The sequence below is a fragment of the Salvelinus alpinus genome, chromosome 10 (genome assembly GCF_045679555.1).
Source record: "Salvelinus alpinus chromosome 10, SLU_Salpinus.1, whole genome shotgun sequence".
NCBI classification, from domain to species: domain Eukaryota; kingdom Metazoa; phylum Chordata; class Actinopteri; order Salmoniformes; family Salmonidae; genus Salvelinus; species Salvelinus alpinus.
The window spans coordinates 81827013-81844800 of NC_092095.1; the positions used below are offsets into that span (position 1 = coordinate 81827013).

At 47.7% G+C, this 17788-nt stretch overlaps 2 protein-coding genes across 2 annotated transcripts in view; both read left to right on the forward strand.

The window, feature by feature from the left end:
• rasa3 (RAS p21 protein activator 3) overlaps nt 1-5013 on the forward strand; it is a gene marked incomplete in the record, with an annotated part of 130585 nt that extends 125572 nt beyond the window's left edge. Inside the window, 2 exon segments of the mRNA XM_071331001.1 lie at nt 1054-1237; nt 1718-5013. Of these exon segments, the coding sequence (XP_071187102.1) occupies nt 1054-1237; nt 1718-1793 (260 nt within the window).
• A 3996-nt stretch (nt 5014-9009) lies between these two features.
• The window catches only part of pros1 (protein S), a 48484-nt gene continuing 39705 nt past the window's right edge, over nt 9010-17788 (forward strand). The window contains exons 1-5 of the mRNA XM_071331002.1: nt 9010-9223; nt 11038-11195; nt 13109-13133; nt 14284-14370; nt 15806-15928. Of these exons, the coding sequence (XP_071187103.1) occupies nt 9130-9223; nt 11038-11195; nt 13109-13133; nt 14284-14370; nt 15806-15928 (487 nt within the window). The 5' untranslated portion in view covers nt 9010-9129. The remainder of the gene's footprint in view (nt 9224-11037; nt 11196-13108; nt 13134-14283; nt 14371-15805; nt 15929-17788) is intronic.

Genomic DNA, 17788 nt, shown 5'->3' on the forward strand with positions numbered 1-17788 from the left:
CCTGTGTGTGTGAGTCTCTCTGCCTGACCGTGTTCTCCCCCCTCCAGAGGCCTGTGTGTGTGAGTCTCTCTGCCTGACCGTGTTCTCCTCCCCTCCAGAGGTCTGTGTGTGTGAGTCTCTCTGTCTGACCGTGTTCTCCTCCCCTCCAGAGGCCTGTGTGTGTGAGTCTCTCTGCCTGACCGTGTTCTCCTCCCCCTCCAGAGGCCTGTGTGTGTGAGTCTCTCTGCCTGACCGTGTTCTCCCCCCTCCAGAGGCCTGTGTGTGTGAGTCTCTCTGCCTGACCGTGTTCTCCTCCCTCCAGAGGCCTGTGTGTGTGAGTCTCTCTGCCTGACCGTGTTCTCCCCCCTCCAGAGGCCTGTGTGTGTGAGTCTCTCTGCCTGACCGTGTTCTCCCCCCTCCAGAGGCCTGTGTGTGTGAGTCTCTCTGCCTGACCGTGTTCTCCTCCCTCCAGAGGCCTGTGTGTGTGAGTCTCTCTGCCTGACCGTGTTCTCCCCCCTCCAGAGGCCTGTGTGTGTGAGTCTCTCTGCCTGACCGTGTTCTCCCCCCTCCAGAGGCCTGTGTGTGTGAGTCTCTCTGCCTGACCGTGTTCTCCTCCCTCCAGAGGCCTGTGTGTGTGAGTCTCTCTGTCTGACCGTGTTCTCCCCCCTCCAGAGGCCTGTGTGTGTGAGTCTCTCTGCCTGACCGTGTTCTCCCCCCTCCAGAGGCCTGTGTGTGTGAGTCTCTCTGCCTGACCGTGTTCTCCTCCCTCCAGAGGCCTGTGTGTGTGAGTCTCTCTGTCTGACCGTGTTCTCCCCCCTCCAGAGGCCTGTGTGTGTGAGTCTCTCTGCCTGACCGTGTTCTCCCCCCTCCAGAGGCCTGTGTGTGTGAGTCTCTCTGCCTGACCGTGTTCTTTCCCCTCCAGAGGCCTGTGTGTGTGAGTCTCTCTGCCTGACCGTGTTCTCCCCCCCCTCCAGAGGCCTGTGTGTGTGAGTCTCTCTGCCTGACCGTGTTCTTTCCCCTCCAGAGGCCTGTGTGTGTGAGTCTCTCTGCCTGACCGTGTTCTCCCCCCTCCAGAGGCCTGTGGCAGTAGATCAGTATATGATGGCCCAGAGCAGGAGGAGTATTCCAGCTTCCTCATCGACGATCCCCGGGAGACCTATAAGACCCTGAGAGTGATCATCTCCTCTGTTCAGACACTGGAGCAGCAGCACACCAAGTACAAACGAGACGTGTTCAGGAAGACTAAGATCGGCAGCCAGTAAGTCTCATTCTACTGTGGCTGGGTCTGGTCCGCGACAGGTCCGGGACAGGTCCGGGTCAGTACTAACAGTCTAGGAGGGTCCATGTAGTGATGTTAAACACTGGTTCTGGTCCGGGTCAGTACTAACAGTCTAGAAGGGTCCATGTGGTGATGTTAAACACACACACAGTCACAGTCACACACACAGTCTCACACACACACACACACAGTAACACACACAGTCACTCACACAGTCACAGTCACACTCACACAGTCACCCACACAGTCACTCACACAGTCACAGTGACACACCCAGTCACACACACAGTCACTCACACAGTCACAGTCACATTCACACAGTCACACACACAGTCACTCACACACACAGTCACACACACAGTCACTCACACAGTCACAGTCACTCACACAGTCACACTGTAATAATGTTCTGTAACATTTCACCCTCCTGACCACACCCCTCTTCTCTGTGTTCCGCAGAGAACATCCAATCGGAGACAAGAGTTTTCAGTGTTACATCCACCAGCAGTCTGAGAGCTCCACCTACTCCATCTAGCCCCACCCACCAACCACTGCCATGAAGCGCAGAGCTCCGCCCCCGAAGACCTGAGACCTAGCAACACTTCCTGGTTACTCCTGGTCCACGGCTTCCCATGGTGCATCTTTCAGAACACGGACACTCAGAGCCGAGGTCAAATCGGGTAGAAGAGAGAGGGGAAGAGAGAGAGAGAGAGGGGAAGAGAGAGAGAGAGAGGGGAAGAGAGAGAGAGAGAGAGGAAGAGAGAGAGAGAGAGAGAGAGAGAGAGAGAGAGAGAGAGAGAGAGAGAGAGAGAGGGGAAGAGAGAGAGAGAGAGAAAGAAGGGAAGACAGAGAGAGAGAGAGAGACAGAGAGAGAGAGGTAGAGAGAGAGAGAGAGAGAGAGAGAGAGAGAGAGAGAGAGAGAGAGAGAGAGAGAGAGAGACAGAGAGAGAGAGAGAGAGAGAGAGAGAGAGAGAGAGAGAGAGAGAGAGAGAGAGAGAGAGAGAGAGAGAGAGAAAGAGAGAGATAGAGAGAGAGGTCTTATTTTCTATGATGATGTGCTTCAACTAAAGGCTTTTCTCTGGACTGTTGGTGTACCAGTGACCACGCACTTTAACCCCCACAACGGACATAAAGCTACTGCCTCAGCACATGTTGAAACAATCTTTATTTCATTGCTCATGTTTTTGTAATGTTTGATAACAACATGGTTTAAGTGGTATATTCCTGGTGTAAAGAACAACCCATTCCTTTGTGTTTCAAGTCACACAGACCAAACTCTGGGTTGAGAGACTGTCGACTTGGGGTCACGTCTGACTGTGTGTGTGTTTGATTATGTATGCGGGTGATGACAGAGGGAGGAGACGGGCTGGTCATCAGACAGCGACCAATGAGGACCCTTGCTGTTCATCTGACTGATTAGTGCTATCTTCATTTACAATCTGTTGTAGTGTTTCATTCAGAGCCTGGGGCAGAACTCTGCTGCCTCCTGGGCTGTACCCTGTCCCTGGGTCAGAACTCTGTACCCTGTCCCTGGGTCAGAACTCTGCTGCCTCCTGGGCTGTACCCTGTCCCTGGGTCAGAACTCTGCTGCCTCCTGGGCTGTACCCTGTCCCTGGGGCAGAACTCTGCTGCCTCCTGGGCTGTACCCTGTCCCTGGGTCAGAACTCTGCTGTCTCCTGGGCTGTACCCTGTCCCTGGGTCAGAACTCTGCTGCCTCCTGGGCTGTACCCTGTCCCTGGGTCAGAACTCTGCTGCCTCCTGGGCTGTACCCTGTCCCTGGGTCAGAACTCTGCTGCCTCCTGGGCTGTACCCTGTCCCTGGGTCAGAACTCTGCTGCCTCCTGGGCTGTACCCTGTCCCTGGGTCAGAACTCTGCTGTCTCCTGGGCTGTACCCTGTCCCTGGGGAAGAACTCTGCTGCCTCCTGGTCTGTACCCTGTCCCTGGGTCAGAACTCTGCTGCCTCCTGGGCTGTACCCTGTCCCTGGGTCAGAACTCTGCTGCCTCCTGGGCTGTACCCTGTCCCTGGGTCAGAACTCTGCTGCCTCCTGGGCTGTGGTTGCTATGTCCGAAGCAACAGAACTAACCAGGTGACTGGTTGCTATGTCCAAAGCAACAGAACTAACCAGGTGACTGGTTGCTATGTCCAAAGCAACAGAACTAACCAGGTGACTGGTTGCAATGTCCAAAGCAACAGAACTAACCAGGTGACTGGTTGCAATGTCCAAAGCAACAGAACTAACCAGGTGACTGGTTAACCAGGTGACTGGTTGCTATGTCCAAAGCAACAGAACTAACCCGGTGACTGGTTGCTATGTCCAAAGCAACAGAACTAACCCGGTGACTGGTTGCTATGTCCAAAGCAACAGAACTAACCCGGTGACTGGTTGCTATGTCCAAAGCAAACAGAACTAACCAGGTGACTGGTTGCTATGTCCAAAGCAACAGAACTAACCAGGTGACTGGTTGCTATGTCCGAAGCAACAGAACTAACCCGATGACTGGTTGCTATGTCCAAAGCAAACAGAACTAACCCGGTGACAGGTTGCTATGTCCAAAGCAAACAGAACTAACCAGTTGACTGGTTGCTATGTCCAAAGCAAACAGAACTAACCAGGTGACTGGTTGCTATGTCCAAAGCAAACAGAACTAACCCGGTGACAGGTTGCTATGTCCAAAGCAAACAGAACTAACCAGGTGACTGGTTGCTATGTCCAAAGCAAACAGAACTAACCAGGTGACTGGTTGCTATGTCCAAAGCAAACAGAACTAACCTGGTGACTGGTTGCTATGTCCAAAGCAAACAGAACTAACCAGGTGACTGGTTGCTATGTCCAAAGCAAACAGAACTAACCAGGTGACTGGTTGCTATGTCCAAAGCAAACAGAACTAACCCGATGACTGGTTGCTATGTCCAAAGCAAACATAACTAACCAGGTGACTGGTTGCTATGTTCAAAGCAAACAGAACTAACCCGGTGACTGGTTGCTATGTCCAAAGCAAACAGAACTAACCAGGTGACTGGTTGCTATGTCCAAAGCAAACAGAACTAACCAGGTGACTGGTTGCTATGTCCAAAGCAAACAGAACTAACCAGGTGACTGGTTGCTATGTCCAAAGCAAACAGAACTAACCAGGTGACTGGTTGCTATGTCCAAAGCAAACAGAACTAACCAGGTGACTGGTTGCTATGTCCAAAGCAAACAGAACTTGCTGGGCATCCATTCTCTCTGTAGTCAGTGGGTGTTGGAGAGTCTTACAGAGTCACCTGGTCTTCCAAGATGGCAGACAGTCTTCTGTAGTCTGGCTACCAGTTTGGTTAGATAACATTCCACTCCTATGTCGTTGTTTCCTAATGGAAAGCTAGCTAAACAGGCTGGTACCCAGTCTATATTTTCTACATCTATATTTCTGAACCCAGTGTGTTGCAGAGATATCTTCGTATATCTCCAAACCACAACCCATTTAAAACAACATCATGCCAATCGCTACAAATGTGTATTTTCTATCTTTGTGTTTTTTTCATGTTTGATGCTCCTCAACATTGAGTGTGTTTTCTATCTTCTGACTAGCGTCGTGTCCTACAGAATAGTCTGTACTTTGATGCTTCATGTGTTTTATATCTTCTGACTAGCGTCGTGTCCTACAGAATAGTCTGTACTTTGATGCTCCTTGTGTTCTTTTCAGACTAGCGTCTTCAAATTGTCCCCCTCCCCCCCAAAAAAAAAATATAACCCTAATCCAACTTTACAGGAAATTCCTCTTGTAAAACACCCCTTCTAAAGGATAACAGTGTATTTTGTATAAATATATCAAGAGTATTAAGAAGAAGTTATTATGTCTCTCTGTACAGAACAACTGAATGGTTTAAAAGTAGCTTTTTTTTGGTCCTGGAATAACTAAATTAAGGCAATATTGATGCAAACCGCTTGTTGTCTGAGTCGCTTTCATTCAGAATGTGTTACAGGAAGTGTTCTGTGGTTAGTCTGTTTCCTGTAGTACAGGAAGTGTTCTGTGGTTAGTCTGTTTCCTGTAGTACAGGAAGTGTTCTGTGGTTAGTCTGTTTCCTGTAGTACAGAAAGTGTTCTGTGGTTAGTCTGTTTCCTGTAGTACAGGAAGTGTTCTGTGGTTAGTCTTTTTCCTGTAGTACAGGAAGTGTTCTGTGGTTAGTCTGTTTCTTGTCGTACAGGAAGTGTTCTGAGGTTAGTCTGTTTCCTGTAGTACAGGAAGTGTTCTGTGGTTAGTCTGTTTCTTGTAGTACAGGAAGTGTTCTGAGGTTAGTCTGTTTCCTGTAGTACAGGAAGTGTTCTGAGGTTAGTCTGTTTCTTGTAGTACAGGAAGTGTTCTGTGGTTAGTCTGTTTCTTGTAGTACAGGAAGTGTTCTGTGGTTAGTCTGTTTCCTGTAGTACAGGAAGTGTTCTGAGTTTAGTCTGTTTCCTGTAGTATGGAAAGCCCAAGAGTTAATTCGAAGGAGCTGTCCTTTTGATTGGTCAAACCAAGAGGGAAGAAAAAACCTCTTCAAAACCTCTTCATACAGTATCTAAACATCTGAAACCTCCTCATACAGTATCTAAACATCTGAAACCTCTTCATACAGTATCTAAACATCTGAAACCTCTTCATACAGTATCTAAACATCTGACACCTCCTCATACAGTATCTAAACATCTGAAACCTCCTCATACAGTATCTAAACATCTGACACCTCTTCATACAGTATCTAAACATCTGAAACCTCCTCATACAGTATCTAAACATCTGACACCTCCTCATACAGTATCTAAACATCTGAAACCTCTTCATACAGTATCTAAACATCTGAAACCTCCTCATACAGTATCTAAACATCTGAAACCTCTTCATACAGTATCTAAACATCTGACACCTCTTCATACAGTATCTAAACATCTGACACCTCCTCATACAGTATCTAAACATCTGACACCTCCTCATACAGTATCTAAACATCTGAAACCTCCTCATACAGTATCTAAACATCTGAAACCTCTTCATACAGTATCTAAACATCTGACACCTCTTCATACAGTATCTAAACATCTGACACCTCCTCATACAGTATCTAAACATCTGAAACCTCCTCATACAGTATCTAAACATCTGAAACCTCTTCATACAGTATCTAAACATCTGACACCTCTTCATACAGTATCTAAACATCTGACACCTCCTCATACAGTATCTAAACATCTGAAACCTCTTCATACAGTATCTAAACATCTGAAACCTCCTCATACAGTATCTAAACATCTGAAACCTCCTCATACAGTATCTAAACATCTGAAACCTCTTCATACAGTATCTAAACATCTGACACCTCTTCATACAGTATCTAAACATCTGAAACCTCGTCATACAGTATCTAAACATCTGAAACCTCTTCATACAGTATCTAAACATCTGAAACCTCCTCATACAGTATCTAAACATCTGAAACCTCTTCATACAGTATCTAAACATCTGAAACCTCCTCATACAGTATCTAAACATCTGAAACCTCTTCATACAGTATCTAAACATCTGACACCTCTTCATACAGTATCTAAACATCTGAAGGTTTAAATACTGTCTCTATTCCTCTGTTTATCTACAATCTACCAGGGTTCAAATATTGTCCTCAACTCAAAGTCCCAGCACAGCAACACAGGGCAGGCAGCATGTTTGAAGTAGAGCAGAGAGTAGCACACACAGCGCGCTCTCTGTCGCCTCCACCCCTTAACACCAGTGTGTCGTGAACAACATTTGCGGGGTCAACAACAGTGGAATGGACTGTTCGCCTTCAAAATAAAAGTCCCCACCCACTGAAACAGATGGAAACGTGCCACACTTGTACTAGATAATGCTAAACAAGTTTGGAATGTTGTTATAGAAATTCAACAAAAAGACAATCACGATTTTTAAAAAAATTGTTGAAATTGCAATGTGGATGTATAGTCTACACAGAATTGAAATGGGGCATACTTACCCACCGGGCACAGATGTCAAGTCGACGCTTAATCCACGTTGGTTCAACGTAATTTCAATGAAACGACGTTGATTCAACCAGTGTGGTGCTCAGTCGGTTTATTGCAATGTACAGCCTTATAACTATGGATCTGGGGTCCATTAAATGGGATATGAGCCTTCACAGAACACAACTGGGGAGGCTATGAGCCTTCACAGAACACAACTGGGGAGGCTATGAGCCTTCACAGAACACAACTGGGGAGACTATGAGCCTTCACAGAACACAACTGGGGAGGCTATGAGCCTTCACAGAACACAACTGGGGAGACTATGAGCCTTCACAGAACACAACTGGGGAGACTATGAGCCTTCACAGAACACAACTGGGGAGACTATGAGTCTACTCACTGACGCTCACAGAACACAACTGGGGAGGCTATGAGCCTCCTCACTGACACTCACAGAACACACAGAACACAACTGGGGAGGCTATGAGCCTCCTCACTGACACTCACAGAACACAACTGGGGAGACTATGAGACCTACTCACTGAAACTCACAGAACACAACTGGGGAGACTATGAGCCTCCTCACTGACGCTCACAGAACACAACTGGGGAGGCTATGAGTCTACTCACTGACGCTCACAGAACACAACTGGGGAGACTATGAGTCTACTCACTGACACTCACAGAACACAACTGGGGAGACTATGAGACCTACTCACTGACACTCACAGAACACAACTGGGGAGACTATGAGACCTACTCACTGACACTCACAGAACACAACTGGGGAGACTATGAGCCTCCTCACTGACACTCACAGAACACAACTGGGGAGACTATGAGTCTACGCACTGACACTCACAGAACACAACTGGGGAGACTATGAGCCTTCTCACTGACACTCACAGAACACAACTGGGGAGACTATGAGTCTACGCACAGACACTCACAGAACACAACTGGGGAGACTATGAGCCTTCTCACTGACACTCACAGAACACAACTGGGGAGACTATGAGTCTACGCACTGACACTCACAGAACACAACTGGGGAGACTATGAGCCTTCTCACTGACACTCACAGAACACAACTGGGGAGACTATGAGTCTACGCACTGACACTCACAGAACACAACTGGGGAGACTATGAGTCTACGCACAGACACTCACAGAACACAACTGGGGAGGCTATGAGTCTACGCACTGACACTCACAGAACACAACTGGGGAGACTATGAGCCTACGCACTGACACTCACAGAACACAACTGGGGAGGCTATGAGTCTACTCACTGACACTCACAGAACACAACTGGGGAGACTATTCACACATATTACCATCGTAGCTCTTATTAAAGCCAAACAGTTGTGTTTTGTGAGTTTAAAAAAAAAACTTTACTTTACTAGTTATATTTTTGACTACTTTTACTGGACTACATTCCTAAAGAAAATAATGTTTATTTTTTTAACTCCATACATTTTCACAACATTTTGGAATGTTTAACAGGACAGGAAAATGGTCCAATTTATGCACTTATCAAGAGAACATGGAATCAAATGGATCTGTACAGACCCAGTGCACTACTTTTGTGAATATTGATTTATATATATATATATGTAAATATACTATGTAAATATATATTTATATATTTTACATTTATCAGCACTCTTCTATGATCTACTCCAATTGTGGCATGATTCCACTACTGTCACCGGTTTGTATGTTTCAATTTGGGGACTTTTATTTTGAAGGCTAAACGCCGATTCCACTTTGTTTGCTCATGTCAATGTTGTTCACGACACACACGTTTCGCCTCCTCTCCTCTCTCCGCTCCCGGTCCAGTCCCAGCTCTCTCTCCACCGAACAGGCGAAAGTTTTTTGTCACAGTCCTGAGCTGTTCCGATGATCGGTTTTACTATGTGGAAACATAAAACGGCGTTGGGAGAATCGGTGGCTTGTGTCATCTTTCTCGTGGCGCTTTGCGATGCTCATCGATGTAAGTGATTTAAAAAAAAAAAAATTATGTTGGATAACGGAAAAATGGACATATGAATGTGGAAAGTAAAAGTACAACTTTGGTGGTTGTTTTACGCTTTTACACAAGATCAGGCGGTGTATATTTGCTGTTTTTCTTTTCCCAAAGAATTAACGCTAACTTCCATACTAAAATACAATTTATATCCGTCAAAGCCAACGAATTAATGGTAACTTGTTACTAAAAGACAACTTTAATGCGTCGAAGCCAACGCTACTTTTCCACAGCATGTTATAAATCCTGAAAAATGTTTGGAGCTGCTGCGTATGTCGACACAGGCAACAGGTGATCGGACGTTTTTAGACTTTTCCTCGAGTCTTGGAAGATGACTGACACCTTCCTAGATTATTTATGTTTTTACAACAACAAAAAAGTGCGTTGATTTAAATAAGATCACGTGTTCGGGGTTAATACCCTACTAAAACAAGAACAAAGGCCTGTTGAAACGGGACTGTTTACTAATCCGTTTAATCTACAGTTTGATCCAAATGATTCATCCATCAAAAACACGTGGAAAATATCCATATAGATTCCTATGTGGTCACAGACACCATTCACACAAACCCCATACTTCCTCTTGCTGTCGTCACATGTAATAACAATGTAATACAACACGTGTTGCGTGAGGAGGAACAGACGACGTCAGTACTTCGTCACTTGTTGCGTTATGTTTTTTAAAAGAAACGGGACGGTTCAGCCATTGACACACAGTTGATTGGTGTTTTTCCCCCGACTATATAAGACAGAAGGAAACACATTTAGATGTGCAGGACAAACCAGTATGTTGACGGCTGTACGTTCGTGATTCGTTCCGCTTGCATGTCAATATCAGTATTAGCAGGGAGCTAATGTGACCATTGTAATTAGAGCATGCTAGCTAACTCACTCTTACAGCTATAACATTTTTTTTGAAAGCACATCCCAGGAAGCCCCCTCAATATCTCACAGGTACTGTACATGTACTGTATACATCTGGACATGTACCTCGTGAACTCGTACACATTGTACATCTGAAAATAGAACACAGTGTTTCAGAACTGCGACCTAATGCTTGTGTAACCGATGTGAAATGGCTAGCTAGTTAGCGGTGGTGCGCGCTAATAGCATTTCAATCGGTGACGTCACTCCCTCCGAGACCTTGAAGTAGTTGTTCCCCTTTGCTCTGGAGCGATGGGTGACGATGCTTCGAGGGTAGCTGTTGTCGATGTGTTCCTGGTACGAGCCCAGGTAGGGGCGAGGAGAGGGACGGAAGCGATACTGTTACACTTGCAGGTTAATATCAGACTGGGATGAATTTACGTTTGTGATCTCCCCCCTATCTGCAAGTGTCGCCGATATCATGACACCTAATCGATATGTAAATTCAACCAACCTGAAACGCCTGCTTCCGCTACCCCTCTCGGGCACTCGAGGGCGCCATGCTGCCCATCATTACGCACACCTGTCACCATCATTACGCGTATCAGCGCTCATTGGACTCCCCTGGACTCCTTCATTTTGTTGATTTGCCCCTTCTATATCTGTCTGTTCCTCAGTTTGTTCCCTGTGTCGGCATTATTGTCGTTGTGTTTTATCCCTTGTCCAGACGATGTCCTTGTTTTGTGTTTCTTGTCCGTTGTTTATTAACTGTTACCTCCCTGTACTAGCTTCTCGTCTCCCAGCGTCCGTCCGTAACACAACCAATAGAAATACATTGAACATTGAATACATATTTCTGGAGTTTGCAAAGTGACAACATAACCAACCCAGTTACACGCGTGTGCGTGTCTCTCCAGTCCTAACTCAGAACAGGGCCTCCCAGTTTCTGTCTCGGCACCGCAGGGCCAACTCTCTGTTTGAGGAGAGTAAGAAAGGGAACCTGGAGAGAGAATGTATCGAGGAGCTGTGCAACAAGGAGGAGGCACGGGAGATCTTTGAGAACTACCCAGAGACGGTGAGTGGCTCCTGAGGGCCCCTGGCACACTAGTTACAAGATGGGCCATGTCAGGGGGGACCTAGGGAGAGGGTAGTCACTAGATGGTCATGTCAGGAGAGACCTGGGGAAAGGGAGAGGGTAGTCACTAGATGGTCATGTCAGGAGAGACCTGGGGAGAGGGTAGTCACTAGATGGTCATGTCAGGAGGGACCTGGGGAGAGGGAGAGGGTAGTCACTAGATGGTCATGTCAGGAGAGACCTGGGGAGAGGGAGAGGGTAGTCACTAGATGGTCATGTCAGGAGGGACCTGGGGAGAGGGAGAGGGTAGTCACTAGATGGTCATGTCAGGAGAGACCTGGGGAGAGGGAGAGGGTAGTCACTAGATGGTCATGTCAGGAGAGACCTGGGGAGAGGGAGAGGGTAGTCACTAGATGGTCATGTCAGGAGAGACCTGGGGAGAGGGTAGTCACTAGATGGTCATGTCAGGAGAGACCTGGGGAGAGGGTAGTCACTAGATGGTCATGTCAGGAGGGACCTGGGGAGAGGGAGAGGGTAGTCACTAGATGGTCATGTCAGGAGGGACCTGGGGAGAGGGAGAGGGTAGTCACTAGATGGTCATGTCAGGAGAGACCTGGGGAGAGGGAGAGGGTAGTCACTAGATGGTCATGTCAGGAGAGACCTGGGGAGAGGGAGAGGGTAGTCACTAGATGGTCATGTCAGGAGAGACCTGGGGAGAGGGAGATGGTAGTCACTAGATGGTCATGTCAGGAGAGACCTGGGGAGAGGGAGAGGGTAGTCACTAGATGGTCATGTCAGGAGGGACCTGGGGAGAGGGAGAGGGTAGTCACTAGATGGTCATGTCAGGAGAGACCTGGGGAGAGGGAGAGGGTAGTCACTAGATGGTCATGTCAGGAGGGACCTGGGGAGAGGGAGAGGGTAGTCACTAGATGGTCATGTCAGGAGAGACCTGGGGAGAGGGAGAGGGTAGTCACTAGATGGTCATGTCAGGAGGGACCTGGGGAGAGGGTAGTCACTAGATGGTCATGTCAGGAGAGACCTGGGGAGAGGGTAGTCACTAGATGGTCATGTCAGGAGGGACCTGGGGAGAGGGTAGTCACTAGATGGTCATGTCAGGAGAGACCTGGGGAGAGGGAGAGGAGAGTCTGTCTGGGTTCATCAACCAGTCAACAGCTTGAGGTCAACGACCCGCTCCATCCCACTCAGCTACGTCAACACTAGTCAACGCGAAACCTCACAGCGTAAACAAACGATGGGGGATAACAGTTCAGTGACCTGAGTCTGTTACACACATACACACACACACACACACACACACACACACACACACACACACACACACACACACACACACACACACACACACTGATATCCCCGGGTCTCTCCTGACATGACCATCTAGTGACTACCCTCTCCCCAGGTCTCTCCTGACATTACCATCTAGTGACTACCCTCTCCCTCTCCCCAGGTCTCTCCTGACATGACCATCTAGTGACTACCCTCTCCCCAGGTCCCTCCTGACATGACCATCTAGTGACTACCCTCTCCCCAGGTCTCTCCTGACATGACCATCTAGTGACTACCCTCTCCCTCTCCCCAGGTCCCTCCTGACATGACCATCTAGTGACTACCCTCTCCCCAGGTCTCTCCTGACATGACCATCTAGTGACTACCCTCTCCCTCTCCCCAGGTCTCTCCTGACATGACCATCTAGTGACTACCCTCTCCCTCTCCCCAGGTCTCTCCTGACATGACCATCTAGTGACTACCATCTCCCTCTCCCCAGGTCTCTCCTGACATGACCATCTAGTGACTACCCTCTCCCTCTCCCCAGGTCTCTCCTGACATGACCATCTAGTGACTACCCTCTCCCCAGGTCTCTCCTGTTCATAATGTCTCCTCTTCTTTTACAGGAACACTTCTATCCTCAATATGTCTGTAAGTTTCAACCATTCTGTCCTTCTGTTTTTCAGCCATATTTCCATTAATAACATCTAGCGATATAGAATCTAGCTAACCCTCAGCCCCCGTTCCTCAATGACTTGTCATATGACTGATGCCAGCTAATATAACTCCACTGTGTTGTTGTCTGTCTGTCTGATGATATGACTGATGCCAGCTAATATAACTCCACTGTGTTGTCTGTCTGATGATATGACTGATGCCAGCTAATATAACTCCACTGTGTTGTTGTCTGTCTGATGATATGACTGATGCCAGCTAATATAACTCCACTGTGTTGTCTGTCTGATGATATGACTGATGCCAGCTAATATAACTCCACTGTGTTGTCTGTCTGTCTGATGATATGACTGATGCCAGCTAATATTACTCCACTGTGTTGTCTGTCTGTCTGATGATATGACTGATGCCAGCTAATACAACTCCACTGTGTTGTCTGTCTGTCTGATGATATGACTGATGCCAGCTAATATAACTCCACTGTGTTGTCTGTCTGTCTGATGATATGACTGATGCCAGCTAATATAACTCCACTGTGTTGTCTGTCTGTCTGATGATATGACTGATGCCAGCTAATATAACTCCACTGTGTTGTCTGTCTGTCTGATGATATGACTGATGCCAGCTAATATAACTCCACTGTGTTGTCTGTCTGATGATATGACTGATGCCAGCTAATATAACTCCACTGTGTTGTCTGTCTGTCTGATGATATGACTGATGCCAGCTAATATAACTCCACTGTGTTGTCTGTCTGTCTGATGATATGACTGATGCCAGCTAATATAACTCCACTGTGTTGTTGTCTGTCTGATGATATGACTGATGCCAGCTAATATAACTCCACTGTGTTGGTTGTCTGTCTGTCTGATGATATGACTGATGTCAGCTAATATAACTCCACTGTGTTGTTGTCTGTCTGATGATATGACTGATGCCAGCTAATATAACTCCACTGTGTTGTCTGTCTGTCTGATGATATGACTGATGCCAGCTAATATAACTCCACTGTGTTGTCTGTCTGTCTGATGATATGACTGATGCCAGCTAATATAACTCCACTGTGTTGTCTGTCTGATGATATGACTGATGCCAGCTAATATAAGTCCACTGTGTTGTATTTCAGATTGTCTGGGTTCACATCGTGTGGGCATCAACAACCATAACTCTGGAGACTCCAACGTCCCTTCAGACCTCAGGACGTGTGTTAAAGGTTGGTGAAGGTTACAGACGGTTGTTGGGGTTCAGAGGTTACGGGTTTAGAGAATGGTTGGCAACAAAAATAATTCCACGCGGGACGCTTTTAGTCTTCAATGAGGTCCGTAGTTTAATTTTTTTTTTTTGCTAAAAATTGTCATCGCTCTCTCTCTTTTTTCACCACGGATTGTATGTTTGACCCCCCCTGGTTTAGAGGTAGGGTGCTGGCCCACGGGCCGTATGTTTTATCCCCCTGGTTTAGGGATAGGGTGCCTGCCTGCGGGTATAGTCATGTCCTGTCTGGATACCTGTATGTGTTCTGTATAGTCCTGTCCTGTCTGGATACCTGTATGTGTTCTGTATAGTCATGTCTGGATACCTGTATGTGTTCTGTATAGTCCTGCCCTGTCTGGATACCTGTATGTGTTCTGTATAGTCCTGTCCTGTCTGGATACCTGTATGTGTTCTGTATAGTCATGTCCTGTCTGGATACCAGTAGGTGTTCTGTATAGTCCTGTCTGGATACCTGTATGTGTTCTGTATAGTCCTGTCTGGATACCTGTATGTGTTCTGTATAGTCCTGTCTTGTCTGGATACCTGTATGTGTTTTGTATAGTCCTGTCCTGTCTGGATACCTGTATGTGTTCTGTATAGTCCTGTCCTGTCTGGATACCTGTATGTGTTCTGTATAGTCCTGTCCTGTCTGGATACCTGTATGTGTTCTGTATAGTCCTGTCTGGATACCTGTATGTGTTCTGTATAGTCCTGTCCTGTCTGGATACCTGTATGTGTTCTGTATAGTCCTGTCTGGATACCTGTATGTGTTCTGTATAGTCCTGTCCTGTCTGGATACCTGTATGTGTTCTGTATAGTCCTGTCTGGATACCTGTATGTGTTCTGTATAGTCATGTCTGGATACCTGTATGTGTTCTGTATAGTCCTGTCCTGTCTGGATACCTGTATAGGTTTTGTATAGTCCTGTCCTGTCTGGATACCTGTATGTGTTCTGTATAGTCCTGTCTGGATACCTGTATGTGTTCTGTATTGTCCTGTCTGGATACCTGTATGTGTTCTGTATAGTCCTGTCCTGTCTGGATACCTGTATGTGTTCTGTATAGTCCTGTCTGGATACCTGTATGTGTTCTGTATAGTCCTGTCTGGATACCTGTATGTGTTCTGTATAGTCCTGTCTGGATACCTGTATGTGTTCTGTATTGTCCTGTCTGGATACCTGTATGTGTTCTGTATAGTCCTGTCTGGATACCTGTATGTGTTCTGTATAGTCCTGTCTGGATACCTGTATGTGTTCTGTATAGTCCTGTCTGGATACCTGTATGATACCTCTGTGTGTGTGTGTGTGTGTGTGTGTGTGTGTGTGTGTGTGTGTGTGTGTGTGTGTGTGTGTGTGTGTGTGTGTGTGTGTGTGTGTGTGTGTGTGTGTCGTTCTGCAGAGATCAGTGACCAGTGCCTTCCGTTTCCGTGTTACAAGGAGGGTTCTGAACTCTGCATCGATGGCCAGGCCTCCTTCACCTGTCAGTGTCGACCAGGCTGGAAGGGTCCGCGCTGTGAGGATGGTAGGTACCAGACAGGGTTAGACAGGTCTCCTTCACCTGTCAGTGTCGACCAGGCTGGAAGGGTCCGCGCTGTGAGGATGGTAGGTACCAGACAGGGTTAGACAGGTCTCCTTCACCTGTCAGTGTCGACCAGGCTGGAAGGGTCCGCGCTGTGAGGATGGTAGGTACCAGACAGGGTTAGACAGGTCTCCTTCACCTGTCAGTGTCGACCAGGCTGGAAGGGTCCGCGCTGTGAGGATGGTAGGTACCAGACAGACAGGGTTAGACAGGCCTCCTTCACCTGTCAGTGTCGACCAGGCTGGAGGGGCCCGCGCTGTGAGGATGGTAGGTACCAGACAGGGTTAGACAGGCCTCCTTCACCTGTCAGTGTCGACCAGGCTGGAGGGGTCCGCGCTGTGAGGATGGTAGGTACCAGACAGGGTTAGACAGGCCTCCTTCACCTGTCAGTGTCGACCAGGCTGGAAGGGTCCGCGCTGTGAGGATGGTAGGTACCAGACAGGGTTAGACAGGCCTCCTTCACCTGTCAGTGTCGACCAGGCTGGAAGGGTCCGCGCGGTGAGGATGGTAGGTACCAGACAGGGTTAGACAGGCCTCCTTCACCTGTCAGTGTCGACCAGGCTGGAAGGGTCCGCGCTGTGAGGATGGTAGGTACCAGACAGGGTTAGACAGGCCTCCTTCACCTGTCAGTGTCGACCAGGCTGGAGGGGCCCTCGCTGTGAGGATGGTAGGTACCAGACAGGGTTAGACAGGCCTCCTTCACCTGTCAGTGTCGACCAGGCTGGAAGGGCCCTCGCTGTGAGGATGGTAGGTACCAGACAGGGTTAGACAGGCCTCCTTCACCTGTCAGTGTCGACCAGGCTGGAAGGGTCCGCGCTGTGAGGATGGTAGGTACCAGACAGGGTTAGACAGGCCTCCTTCACCTGTCAGTGTCGAGCAGGCTGGAAGGGCTTAATACTGGGTCCTGGCTTAATACTGGGTCCTACTTAATACTGGGTCCTACTTAATACTGGGTCCTGGCTTAATACTGGGTCCTGGCTTAATACTGGGTCCTGGCTTAATACTGGGTCCTACTTAATCCACTGATGGCACCAGCAGCACCAATAAAGTGTCACTCATACAACACATCCAAGATGGCGTAGCAGTCGGACGTGTGTTTTGTCTTGTCCCGTGTAAATAATAGTTTTCCTCGTTTTTTCCGTTTATATTTTAATCTCACTTTCCATCTACGGACTGAATATACTCTCCTGCAACCCCCAACACCCAATGTGGTACGGATCTGCTATTTTTATACTTTAGAACCGGAACCCCCATCAGAAGCTAGCCAGCTAACTAACTACTAGCTAGTTATCAGTTAGTCACTGCTAGTGGTCTTTACCGTTAACTCGGACACCAGCCAGCCTCAGCTTGGTCAATACATGCCAGTCTGCACAGCGCGATATCAACCCAGAGAATATCGGACTGCTTTTTCTCTAACAAATCTCCAGATTACTACCGCAAGCTCTGGACCTTTACACCGGATCAGATAGCTAGCTGCAATCTGAGTGGCTACTCCTGGCTAACGTCTCTGTCCCGAAGCAAGCAACAGTTAGCCTTGAGCTAGCCTCGAGCTAGGCCAATCTCCCGGCTAGCCGAAGAGGTCCTCCGGCTAATTCTTGTGCTACAATACATATTTTGCCAATTGGCCTGGACCTTTTTTGCCGACACAGAGCCCTGCCAATCCATCACAACTGGTCTAAATCAGCTACAAGCTAATTTAGCCATTTTTTGCCGCTGCTAGCAGCTTTTACCTTCTGCACAGACACCAGCCCTGTTATTAGCCTGGATATTACTCACCAATTTACCAGCATCGGACTGTCTCTC